The sequence below is a fragment of the Canis lupus genome, chromosome 27 (assembly GCF_048164855.1).
Source record: "Canis lupus baileyi chromosome 27, mCanLup2.hap1, whole genome shotgun sequence".
Classification (NCBI taxonomy): Eukaryota; Metazoa; Chordata; class Mammalia; order Carnivora; family Canidae; genus Canis; species Canis lupus.
In genome coordinates, this window is record NC_132864.1 from 24,182,670 (window position 1) to 24,194,951 (window position 12,282).

The 12,282-nt window shown below is 42.8% G+C and overlaps 1 protein-coding gene across 3 annotated transcripts in view; it reads right to left on the bottom strand.

Annotated features, from left to right (window-relative positions):
• The window catches only part of MYO1H (myosin IH), a 49,237-nt gene extending 37,555 nt beyond the window's left edge, over positions 1-11,682 (bottom strand). For 2 of the 3 annotated variants that reach the window (XM_072802902.1, XM_072802901.1), the window contains exons 1-6: positions 11,617-11,682; positions 8,252-8,413; positions 5,839-5,954; positions 4,438-4,636; positions 3,456-3,536; positions 610-789 (exon numbers count right to left, since the gene is read on the bottom strand). In XM_072802902.1, the coding sequence (XP_072659003.1) occupies positions 610-789; positions 3,456-3,536; positions 4,438-4,636; positions 5,839-5,954; positions 8,252-8,413; positions 11,617-11,640 (762 nt within the window). In that variant the 5' untranslated portion in view covers positions 11,641-11,682. Of the gene's footprint in view, positions 1-609; positions 790-3,455; positions 3,537-4,437; positions 4,637-5,838; positions 5,955-8,251; positions 8,414-11,616 lie in introns of those variants that run through there. The other variant, XM_072802903.1, reaches the window with a different exon arrangement.
• Positions 11,683-12,282: the final 600 nt, after the last annotated feature.

Here is a 12,282-nt window from a genome sequence, read left to right on the forward strand (position 1 = left end):
CCTAGGACTGTTTATGGGAATGGCCTGGACTCTTTCCTTACTCCTGAACATAAGGAAGTATGTTCATTTTGCAAACAATTCTCAGAATGGGAGGCGAGAAGGTGGAGAGTCTTTTCCTAACTAGTATTGAAAGCAGAAGGAGGCAGCACAGGTTGTTAACATGGATGGACAATGAGGTACCCTCACACCTAGACCAACATTTCTCACTTCTGCTGTGCTTTAGAATCACCAGGGATTCATTTAATTATACTGAACCACAGGGGAGTATTTAACACAGCCCTGATGTCTAAGTCCCCACCCCAGACCAATTAGATCTGAATCTCTGGAGGGTTGGGTGTGTGTGCACGTGTGTGTGTGTGTGTGTGTGTGTGTGTGTGTGTTGAAAAACCTCTTCAAGTGATTTGAATTTCAGCCAATGCTGAGATCCACTCACCTAGATGATCTACCTGCCAGGCATAAACAGAGAGGTTATGATAAGTGTCAAGAAACCAGTCCATAGGATTACCAAAATGGTAATGAGAAAGTTCTTGACCATCCTACAGAAGCCCCCACTAACCCTTGCTCCCTGCCATCAAAGGGTCACCCAAGCCAGGTGCTGGTCCTTCCAACCTGTGAGAGGTATTTATACAGCTGGGGGTCCCGCTCCAGTCCCAGATAAGCAAGGAGCTCCTCTTCGCCACCCTCCAGCAGCTGGTAGAAGATGTGGAAGTTCCTCTCCCCCTGGTTTTGATAGACGACTCGAGACTTTTCTATCAGGTAACTGATGATATGCCCGCCTACTGGAATGCCCTTCAGAACAGAACAAAAAATGCACTATGACAACAATAAGTAAGCCACTCTCTTATTAGTGTCTTCCAAGGAACGGAAATTCCGAATTCAAATGATGATTCTTCTAAGCCTAGTGTTTTCTGGGCTCTTTTCAAAACTATTTTTTGCCTACCCTGAGATCATGAGAGATATTTTCTATACTTCTATCTAGAAGTGTGATTATTTTACCATTCACATTTAGGACCACAATTAAAATTTTGCTATGGAGTGAGGTAGAGGGTCAAAGGTCTTTTTATTCACATGGATTTCCACTTGATAGCACCATTTATTGGATAGGCAATCCTATCTATTCAATCACAGTGGTGCTTTTGTCATAAGCCAGGTGACCATATCAAACATGGATGCCTTTGTAGACTCCATTCTGGTCCACTGGCCTTGCACCACTATATATCCTTGTGCCAATATTACAATGTTTTATTTTTAAGATTTTATTTATTTATTTGAGAGAGAGAGAGAGAGCACAGGCAGGGGAGTGGCAGAGGGAGAGGGAGAAACAGACTCCCTGCTGAGTAAGGAGCCTGACAACTCAGGGCTCCATCCCAAGACCATGGGATCATGACCTAAGCCAAAGGCAGATGCTTCACTGACCAAGCCCCCCATGCCCCTCATACCATCTTATTTTTAAGAATATTCCAATAAAGGATTTGCATTCCAGAACATATATAGAATTCCTGCAAATCAATGAGAAAAACCACCTATTTAAAAGAGGGCAAAAGGCTTTAACACAAAATTTTTAATTGGCCAGTTATCAAGACTTCATTTGTAATCAGGGAAATACAAACAAATCACAGTGGGAAACCACTATACTCCACCAGAATGTCTCAAACCAAAAGGACTGGTGATACCAAATGTAGACAAGGGTGTAGAGAACCCTGCTGGCAACTGGAACTGTCATTAACTGTCCTAACATTGTTGGAAAGAACCCAGCAACACCACTTCTGGGTGTACGGCCAACATGAGTGAGTACTAATAACATCTACTCAAAGACATGTGCAAGCACATTCATAGCACTATTTACAATAGCTCCAAATTGGAAAACCCAAATGTCCATCAACAGGAGAACAGATTAAGCATAAGGAGGTCACATAAGCCAAAAATGGCTAACTGCTACAGGAAGTGACACAAATGAACCTGATAGAATGTTGACTGAAAGGAGCCAGACACAAAATAGAACATACTGTATAATTCCATTTACATGAGGCTCAAGGAACAGCAAAATTAATCTGATTATAGAGGTCAGAAGAGTTGGTAACCTTTGGGAAGGCAGGTACTATCAGAGAAGGGCAGGAGAATCTTCTAGGCACTAGAAATGTTTATGTCTTGATCTGAGTGCTGGTTATCACAGGCAGATACATGGATGTAAAATCCATCAAGCCATACTCATGACTTGTGTCCTTTTCAGTATGTATGTTGAATATCAATAAGTTTTATTTTAAAATTTCTTTAAAGATTTCATTTATATATTCATGAGAGACAGAGAGGCAGAGATATAGGCAGAGAGAGAAGCAGGCTCCCCATGGGGATCCCAGTGTGGGACTCAATCACAGGACCCCAGGATCATGCCCTGAGCCGAAGGCTGAAGCTCACCCACTGAGCCACACAGGCGTCCCAATAAGAAGTTTTAAGACAGACATAACTACTCTTTTTTTTTTCAAAGTCTAGGCATGCTTCTCCAGAAGTCCATATACCAGCTTCTAGAAAACCCTGAGCCAGTCTGTCATCACTACACTTAATGCCCAGCCAGTGACTGTTCTCCAGTCTAAGTGATACTTTGTCAACTGGGATTCTGTGTCCTTGAGAACTCTCTCAATCCTTCCCACCTGCATCAGCCCCATTTACATTTTGTGCAACATACAACCATACTCTTTCATTATGTATGGTCTCTGGTTGCTTCCATGCCACAGAAGCAGAGCCGAATAGCTGTGACCAAAACCATATGGTCTACAAAGTCTAAAATATTGACTATCTGGCCCTATCCGAAAACATTTGCCAACATATGCCGTATAATTATGTATGCCTAAACAATACATTGTTTAACGTGGGATTGTTCTGGGGCATTGTAAGAAATGGCATTACACTGACACCCAGGACATTCCTAAGACTTGACCGTGTTATGTGTAGCTGCCATTCATTTGTTCTCACTGCTATGTGACACTTCAATGGGTGGACATCCCACCATTTAGCCATTCTGTCACTGGACCCTCAGTCTTCCAGATGTGTTGGTTGTTTCCAGTGTGCTTGTGAATCTATAGGAGTATCTCCAGGAACAGAATGACTCTACCTTAGATTGATTATGTGGTTTCAACTTCCACAGGATAATATACTGTTTTCCAAATGGGTTGCACCAATGTACACCCCCGGCCCCGGCAATGTGTTAGAGTCCCTAGTTAGCTACATATTCACTAATGGCTGGTATCATCAAATTTCTTAATTTTTGGCCCCCTAGAAAGTGTGAAATGGTAGCTCATTGTGGTCTTTATTTGCATTTCCCAAAATAGTACTGACCCTGGATTTTTCAATTATTTGAGCCAATAAAGCCCTTCTTCCCTTAGGGTACCTTGGGTCAGGTTGCTGGCATTGGCCAGTTAAGGGATCCCCATGAACCAGTAATAGGAACTTCAGGATACCTTATAGTCAAACTGTATGTCCATGTATTTTCCAAATCTGCTGGAGTTGTCATTCCGGAGTGTTTTGGCATTTCCAAAAGCCTTGGAATACAAAGTGAGGGAGACAGGGACAGGCTGAGCCAAACTGTCATGCATGGTCATTTAAGCTCTTTGTGCTTGTCAACTTCCCAACCCCAAATACCACGACTATGAGAATGGAGGAGAGAGGGGAGCCAGGGATGAAAACCATACTTTATCTTCTAAGAAGGAACCACCAAGTACAGAGGATGTGATGCCAAATACTAGGGATGGAGTTGCAGAAAACGGAAAAGTAGCTTCTCTCTAGCATCCAGTCTAGGGAGGACTAAGGAGAGGTATGGAAGACCCAAGGCCCTTGCTGTTCTAGAAGACACAGTTAATGGCTCCCATTACCAGACCCCTTTTCATATCAAAGAGGTAAATCATTCAACTCATAGGTCTAGTGGGAAGATTCTTTCAACCACAAACATTTAACGTGAAGGGCAACAAAAAATACAGGAAAAAAAATAACTTGTTTGAAATCACCCAGCAAGACAGCCAATGGCAATAGGAGAATTATCAAAATTATTCCAATTAAATAAGAAAAAATATGAATAATAGAGCATGACTTTAGAGCTTACTAATTAATTCTGCCCTGTGCTTTTTAATTGCATTCATCTTGTTTTATTCTCAAAAATCTCCTACGTGGTAGAAACTATGAATAGACCCATTCCACAGATAGGGAAACAGGATCCGGGATCTGGAGTGATTTGCTGAAGCTTGCTGGCATGTGGCTGCCCTGGGATTAGCATCCATGCCTGCTGAACTTCAAAGTTACACCCTTAACCACAGTACTGCCCTTGAGACCCTGCTGCTTAATAGCCAGATGGTGACCTGCCCATTCTGATCAACTTGCCGGGGCAGAGAATTCTTCTTAGTGACCTCCCTAGTACTCCCCTCCCACAGGTTCTCAAAGATTACTTACCTCCAGCACTGGGTTGGAGAGCAATAGTCTGTCACGGGCTATTTGTAGTGACTCAGTCATTGGGCAGGTCACAGCAAAATACTGGAGAATCTTCTTGGAGGCCTCTGTTTTCCCTGCACCACTCTCTCCAGAAATTAGGATGAAGTGGTTATTTAGCTCAGAACACATCATGCGGTAAGCGTTGTCAGCTATGGCATAGCTGGAGAAGGAGTGGGGCAGAAATGGAAGGGGTGGGAAGTGGCTATAATGCTATTTCCCTCAGCTGTGACACCACCAGAGCGGAAGGACAAAGTACCCTGTCTCCAGGAAGCCACATCCAGACAAGTGGTACAAGAACACTGAGCTCAGATATCAAACTCCCACCGCAATCCATTGACTGATCACATACAAAGTGTTCTAGAAATCAAAACTCCAACGGTTGAGTTAAAATAGAGAACTTGAGCAATAATGGACATTTTTGATGTAACGAATTTATTTTGAAAAATCCAACATTTCTTAGAATAGGCCAGATACTAAATTATATCCCCAGGAGACGTTCTATTAACTGTAGGTGGAAATAACATCTCATCTAAATATTTTAAACACTCAGTGGATACGCCAAGATCTCATGTTTCTTCTTTCCCTCAAAACCTAGTGTATTAAGAGTACAGAGACAGAAAACCGAAAATTTCTTAAAAGCTCTGTGATATCTATAGGACAAGAGAGAAAATTATTATAAAGGCTTTAATCTTCAAGATCAGAAACCAAAGCATAAAAATCTCTCAGGACACTAATCTTCCCATATGGCTGACTTTGAAAGCTGGCTATTTTGAAAATTATTGGTGGTAGTGGTGCAGAAAGGTTTATAAATGCCTTAGGAGGTGAATAGATGAGTCACCAAGACAAATGGAGGAAGAGCCCTAAATATTAGTCTAGAAGTCAACCAGGGAGAACTCAGAAATTCAGCAAACCCTGAATCACATATAGATCAGACACGAAATTGCTTGTCCTAAGGATCTGAAATCCTGCTACCAACAGGGATGCTCCTTAGCCGCCATGATACTCAGACACCAGTAGATGGCACTACAGCAAACCTCTTTACAGAAAAGACACCTAGACAGGTGTCACACTCTTGGATCTCTCAGCAGTTACGAAAGATTCCACCTCTCATGATATTTAAGCTGAGACTCAACAATGATCTGATGTTTTCTTTTGCACTGAAAGACGTTTCACAAGAAGGCAGCTGCTTAATGACATCCAGAATCCAATGAGCATGCATCAAAGATTTAGATGGATGGGTAGATGGGTGGGTGAATAGGTGGATGGATGGATAGGTGAATAGGAAGGAAGGAGAGAAAATAGATAAGGAAGAAGGAGAGAGATAGGAAAATACTATGGATGAACTCCATACATGCTACTTACACATGTGGTGGCAGTTCAAAGAAATTGACCCCTTGATAAAGTTCCATCTGGCTCACAGTGTAGATTCCAAGCTCCTGGTATGGATTCACAGACACAAGGAGGGTCCCAATATAGGTCTAGGGGAACAGACCAAACACTAGTGAGGAACCCTGGGGTACAAATGGCTACAGCAAAAGACCATCATATGGTATGATCCCCAGGTGTTCGTTCCATGCTCAAGATATAAAACAATAAATAAAGCGGTGTCTCTTCTGTCATGGAGTTTCCATGTGGGTGCATGGGACAGGGGACCACTGACCAAGGGATCAAGACTGCCTCCATTAGAATGGTAAGAAAGGTGTACCTAGGGCACTGGGAGAGGGAACGACCAAGGAAGTCCACCTTAGCTCTTGGACTTGGGGAAATCTTCTTTAAGGAGATGACTGAGCTGAGACTTGAAGGATGAGCCAGTCATGAAAAAAGGAAGCAGAAGAGGGCCAACTGCCCTCCTGGAGGGCTGAAGGGACGAATGTGGCAAGCTGACTGCCCTGGAGGGCAGTGGGGGAGGGGAGAACAGAAATAGTAAGACACGATGTCCGAGATGGAGCAAGTTCAGATCACACAGGGCATGAAGAATGGGGGATGTATTCCAACTGCAATGCATAGTGGAGACACTTTCCCTGCTGATATGAAATACTTGGCTTAAATTGTTATGTCAAATGGATAGCTTTAAGAAGGGAGCACAACAATCTGATTTATATTTATGTTTCACAGAGGTCTCTCTGGCCACTGGGTGAAAGGGGTATGCATCCCAGCTGTCTCCAGCTGGGCAAGCATTCCCACTGTTGGTATCTATTTTCCTGGATTTCAATGTTGGATTCTATGATGAGTCAAGTTTTCCAAGTGCTTCTGGTTGAAGTAGAACCACTAATGTAAAAGCTCCTTGGAATACAGTTATGAATAAACAAAACTTTAACCTCTTAAATAAAAAAATAAATATTTGGGCTCCTTTAAAAATACATCTGGAGGTTTCAGATTCTGTTTGTAATTGGTTTTCATTTCAGCATCTCGATATTGGAGGTTCCCAAGGGTATGCTAAATTACACCTAAAATCATTCTCATGAATGTTTCTAATCTCCAGGACAAAGTCACACAGACAACTAGAACAGATAAGAGCATTCTATTTTGACTAAAATTCTGCAGTCCTTCAATCAGTAGAAATCTTCCAGAATAGAATATAGTTTCTGAAGTCTATCTGTTCAAACTGGAAATGATTTATTATGATGATCTTATCATCCCACTTATACTTCTCCAAACCATGCTCTTTCTCCTTTGCTTATGCGTAACATCCCTTTCCACAACTAAAAATATATACCATGAGAAGCCCTTTGGTTCTTTTTCCTAGTAACCTTGGTCCCAACATGCAGACCAACTCATAGTCACCATTAAACACAATATAGCTGCAAGACAAATATTTTTAGATTGCTTTTGTCTAAATTTACTCTTAACAAAAGCTAATAAGATCTCAGTAAAGTTAATCAAATGTAATAAAACCCCACCACACACACTGAGACACTGTGCAGTTTACCCTAAAGAAATTTACCTGGAAACTGACCAATCAGATCAAGGTGGGGACTGACCACCGCTAGAAGCAACCAGGTCAAGCTAAGAACAGCTCTGGTAAAGTGCTGCAGCCTTGACCCTAGAAGACTCATGGGATGCGGTGGACAACTCTTATGTTTGCCTCTCTGATATCTAGACCTCTTTCTTCCAGCAGATTCCTTTGAGGTACCTTCTCCAGGCTTACCCTAAAGGTAAGGCACACACTGGCCTCACCCCTCACCTGCAGGGCTGGGCCTAGGTAAATAGCCTGGCCAGTCAGAATAGTCCTCATTCTAGCTATGGGGATTGGTTCAGAGGTAGGCACATGACCCAAGATGGGCCAATCAGAGCCAACCAGTGTGTGTGTGTGTGTGTGTGTGTGTGTGTGTGTGTCTCCGGGAGGACTTCCAATAGTCTATCTTGACATCAGTTTTGTCCTGCTGGTGCCAACTTGTAGAGAGTCTGCCCTAGAAAACGACCATTGCAAAAGAGAGCAGAGAAGTGGGAAAGGGTCCTCCAGATGGAGAAGAACCCTCAAGGCTTCAAGACTCATCACCCTAGACCCTAAATCTATTTCTGATCCCTAAAGTGACATAGGTCAACAGATTACGTCTTGGGGGTTAGGCCTGTTTAAACTGGGTCTCTGTCACTGGCAGCCATAAAGGCCTCAACACAAGGATCAGGGCACATCTGGCAGTGGTGCCTTCACACCTCCCTTTAAGGGCTAACCTATAGGGGGTAGTATTTGCTATCATCAAGGCTGTGAAAACAGGCAGGGTTGGGCGGGGGTACCTCCAGTCTAGGAAAACAGTTGAGAAACGGGTTACGTTACATAGATGAGGTTCTCGCTGAAACGCTTGCGAAGATTGTCCAGAAAAGCAGATTCGCTGGTGTAGGCGTCCAACAGCACAAAATCCTGCACCCCGACCCTGTCCCTGGCGGTCAGCGCGCTTTCCATGTGCAGGCGAATGTGTTTCCTCCTCACTTCTTCTTTCTGCAGCAAACAGAACATTTCTCATCAGCTTCCTTATTCTGTAGTTCCTACTGCTCATCTAATATGGAAATAGCAGGATACCCAACCCTGGGGGCAGTGTAGCCCTGACATTAGGTTATGCTCTCTGCTTAGAATTCATGGGCTGGTTAGGGTTACAAGGGGATGGCAATAAAAGCATTAATAGTGGGACGCCTGGGTGGCTCAGTGGTTGAGCATCTGCCTTTGGCTCAGGGCCTGATCCCAGGATCTGAGATGGAGTCCCACATCAGGCTCCCTGGGAGGAGCCTGCTTCTCCCCCTGCTTGTGTTTCTGCTTCTCTCTGTGTGTCTCTCGTGAAATAAGTAAAATATTTTTTTTAAAGCATTAGTGGTAATAGTAGCAGCTGACAGGCACTGAGCAGTTACCTGTTAGGCGGTACACTAAATACTTGACTTGGATTATCTTCTTTAACCCTCGTTCTGACCCTACAAAGTAAGTGCCATCACCGTGCTCATTTAACAGAGGCGGAAACTGAGGACAGAGCCACTACAAAACATGTATACACCCTGCCAAAAGGGAGAGCCAGGATACGAATCTTTTTTTTTTTTTTTTAAGATTTTATTTATTTATTTATGAGAGAGAGAGAGGCAGAGACACAGGTAGAGGGAGAAGCAGGCTCCCTGCAGGGAGTCCCACATGGGACTCGATCCCCGATCCCTGGTCTCTGGGATCACGCCATGGACCAAAGGTGACGCCAAACCGCTAAGCCACCAGAGCTGCCCCCAGGATAGGAATCTAGACAGCCCGGCCCCAGAGCCTACCTTCCTGACCATCACTTACTCAACTAGATGTTTGTTGCCCAAATTTGGTATGTAATTCCGACATGAGTGATGAGGAGTTTGGTTGGGATGGGAATTCCTTGTTACAGAGGAATACTCAGTGAAGGACAAACCTGGAAGGTCCTCTCCCCAAGACTGGGCTTCAGACCTCCCTGGAAAAGGAGAGGTTGCAGGCCCACAGGATGGTGGAGAATCTGTGTTACTAGGGGGCCGAGCTGGTCCACTGTCACCAGGCAGCTGAACGACCCTCCCGGGCATAGCTGAGCAAAGGGAGTCAGATCAGCACTGGGCAGGAGACCAGATGCTACACTGCTGTCAGGAGGGCTGTGGGAAACAGCTCCGCAGGTCTCTGGCAAGCTGGGGCTGGAGAGTGTGCAGAGAGTGGGGGCACGTCTGCAGGAGGTGGCCTGGGAGTGTGAGGTCTGTGTTGCGCAAGGTGCTCACATGGCCCAGGCTGCAAGGGCACTGAGGGACTGTGCTCTGGGCACACACAGTCTTTGCATGTCCCCCACCCATGTACCACCACGCTGGTGGCTGTGCAGCCAAGAAGAACAAGCAAAACAGCAAAGGGAGCCAAACCTCTGGCTGTCCCTCTAGCGCTCTCTAGTGACAAAATTAATATGCTCCCTTCAAGGAGAAATGCTTAAGGGGGTCAGTTTGTTATCATAGAGCAAGGACTGAAGGATAAATCTGGATCTGAGAGACAGGCAATTGACACCTGCTGTCTTTGGATATGCAGAGGCTCTAGAATAGCTGAAGCAGCCTTGAAAAAGGAAAACAAATCCCTAGATCCCAAAGTGTTGTTAAGATTTAGTGGATGTTAGATGCAGCCCAGGTGGCTCAGCGATTTAGCATCGCCTTTGGCCCAGGGCATGATCCTGGAGACCAGGGATCAAGTCCCACATCAGGCTCCCTGCATGGAGCCTGTGTCTCTGCCTCTCTCTCTCTCTCTCTCTCTGTCTCTAATAAATAAATAAAATCTTAAGAAAAAAAACAGTGGATGTGGGACACCTGGGTGGCTCAGTGGTTGAGGATTGGCCTTGGGCTCAGGTCGCAATCCGGGGTCTTGGGATTGAGTTCTGCATTGGGCTCCCTGCAGGAGGCCTCCTTTTCCCTCTGCCTATGTCTCTGCTTCTCTGTGTCTCTCATGAATAAACAAAATCTTTAACAAGGGTACCAAAACAATTCAGTGCAGCAAAGGAAAATCTTTTTAATAGTGCAGGAATAACTAGATATCGTAATGAAATAAATTTCATTTCAACCTTATAAATATATTTTATTATAAAACCTCATAATATATTTTTATTATAAAATATGTTATAAAATAATGCATTTTAATAACATACCTTAGAAAATATATGTTCATTATTTAATAAATGTATATATTATATAAACTTCTATATATAAAACTACATATAGAATTTTTATATACTATATACTGTATAAACTGATACATGAAACTAGGGAAAACCATTATTGTGTATAAACTTTATATATAAACAACTATTTCATAATATATGAAGATATAAATTTATAAAAACATGCATATGTTACACATATTATAACATTTTATTTGGATATATAAAAACTTGAGATGACTCTTAGACCTAAATGTAAATGCATAATCTGTAAAGCTCCAGGGAGAAAACAGGGGAATACCTCTGCAACCAGAGGAAGGTAAAGTTTTCTTATGACATAGGAAGAAATAACTATAAAAGAAAAAAATAAGAAATCTGACTTTATCAAATATGAAACTCTCCCAGAAGACACCATTAAGAAAACAAATAGGCAAACACGGACTGACAGAAAGGGGTCACAAAATATAAACCTGTGAAGGATTTGTATCCAGAATAAAAGACTCCTATGTCTTAATACAAAGTCAAATCCAGTAAAAATTGGGCAGAAGACTTGAATGGACACTTCACAATGGAAGATAGATAAATAGTAAATAAGCACATAGGAAAATGCTAAACATCATTAGTCATCAGGCAAATATGAGTTAGAACCACAGTAATATAGCCCTAGAATAGTTCAGATGGAAAAGACTGACATCAACCATGAGTGAGGACGTGGAACAGATGGAATGCTCCTACATTGCTGCTAGGAAGGCAAAATGATAGAATCACTTCGGGAAAAGGTCTGGCAGTTTCTAATAAAGTTAACTGTGCCTCCATCCTTTGATCCAGCAGTTCCCCTCCTAAATATTTACATAAGGGAAATGTAAACATATAGTCACAAAAAGACTTGAACATAAAGGTTTACAGCCACTTGATTCATAATGGCCCCAAACTGGAAACAATCCAAATTTCCATCAACTGGAGAATGGATGTGGAATCTATACAATAGAATGGGTACAGCGCTAAAAGAGAAACGACTGGTACGCACGACACGGATGACTCTCGCAGACATGCGGAGTGAAAGAGCTCAGACACAAAAGAGTGCATGCCCTATGATTCCATTTATATGAAATTCTAGAAGCAAAACTAATCTGCAGTGAACAATTGTTGCCTGGTTAGCAGGATTGTCTGACAAAGGACAGTTTTGGAGTGATGGAAACATTCTCTGTCTTGATAGTGCTGTGAGTTAGTTACATGGGTGTGTCTCTTTGTCAACATACCTTATTAAGATTTTGTGTATTTTCACATATGTAAATTTTATTCGAAAAAGAACCACAAAAGATAAGTGGGGAGGGGATGGAAAAATGGAAACGGAGTGGAAAAAAGATAATAACTGTTGAAGCGAGGTGATGGGTATGAGGGGGATTTATTATACTACTCTGTTTACTTTGCATGTATTTGAAATTTTGCATAATAAAAAGTCTAAAAAACCAGAATGGCCACCAGGTGTCTCTCTACTCTAGTCAAATGGAGCTGGAACTGCTCTCTAAGGATGAAAACCATGCATTTCGATCAAAGAGTATCTTGGTGATACCAAATATCCCCATCTTAAAGTGTTTATGTGTGTATAATAGAGGCAGTATAGCATCATGATTAGACACAAGGACTCTGGAACATGAGCCTGCCTCCGTTTAAATCCTGCCTCTATGGCTTC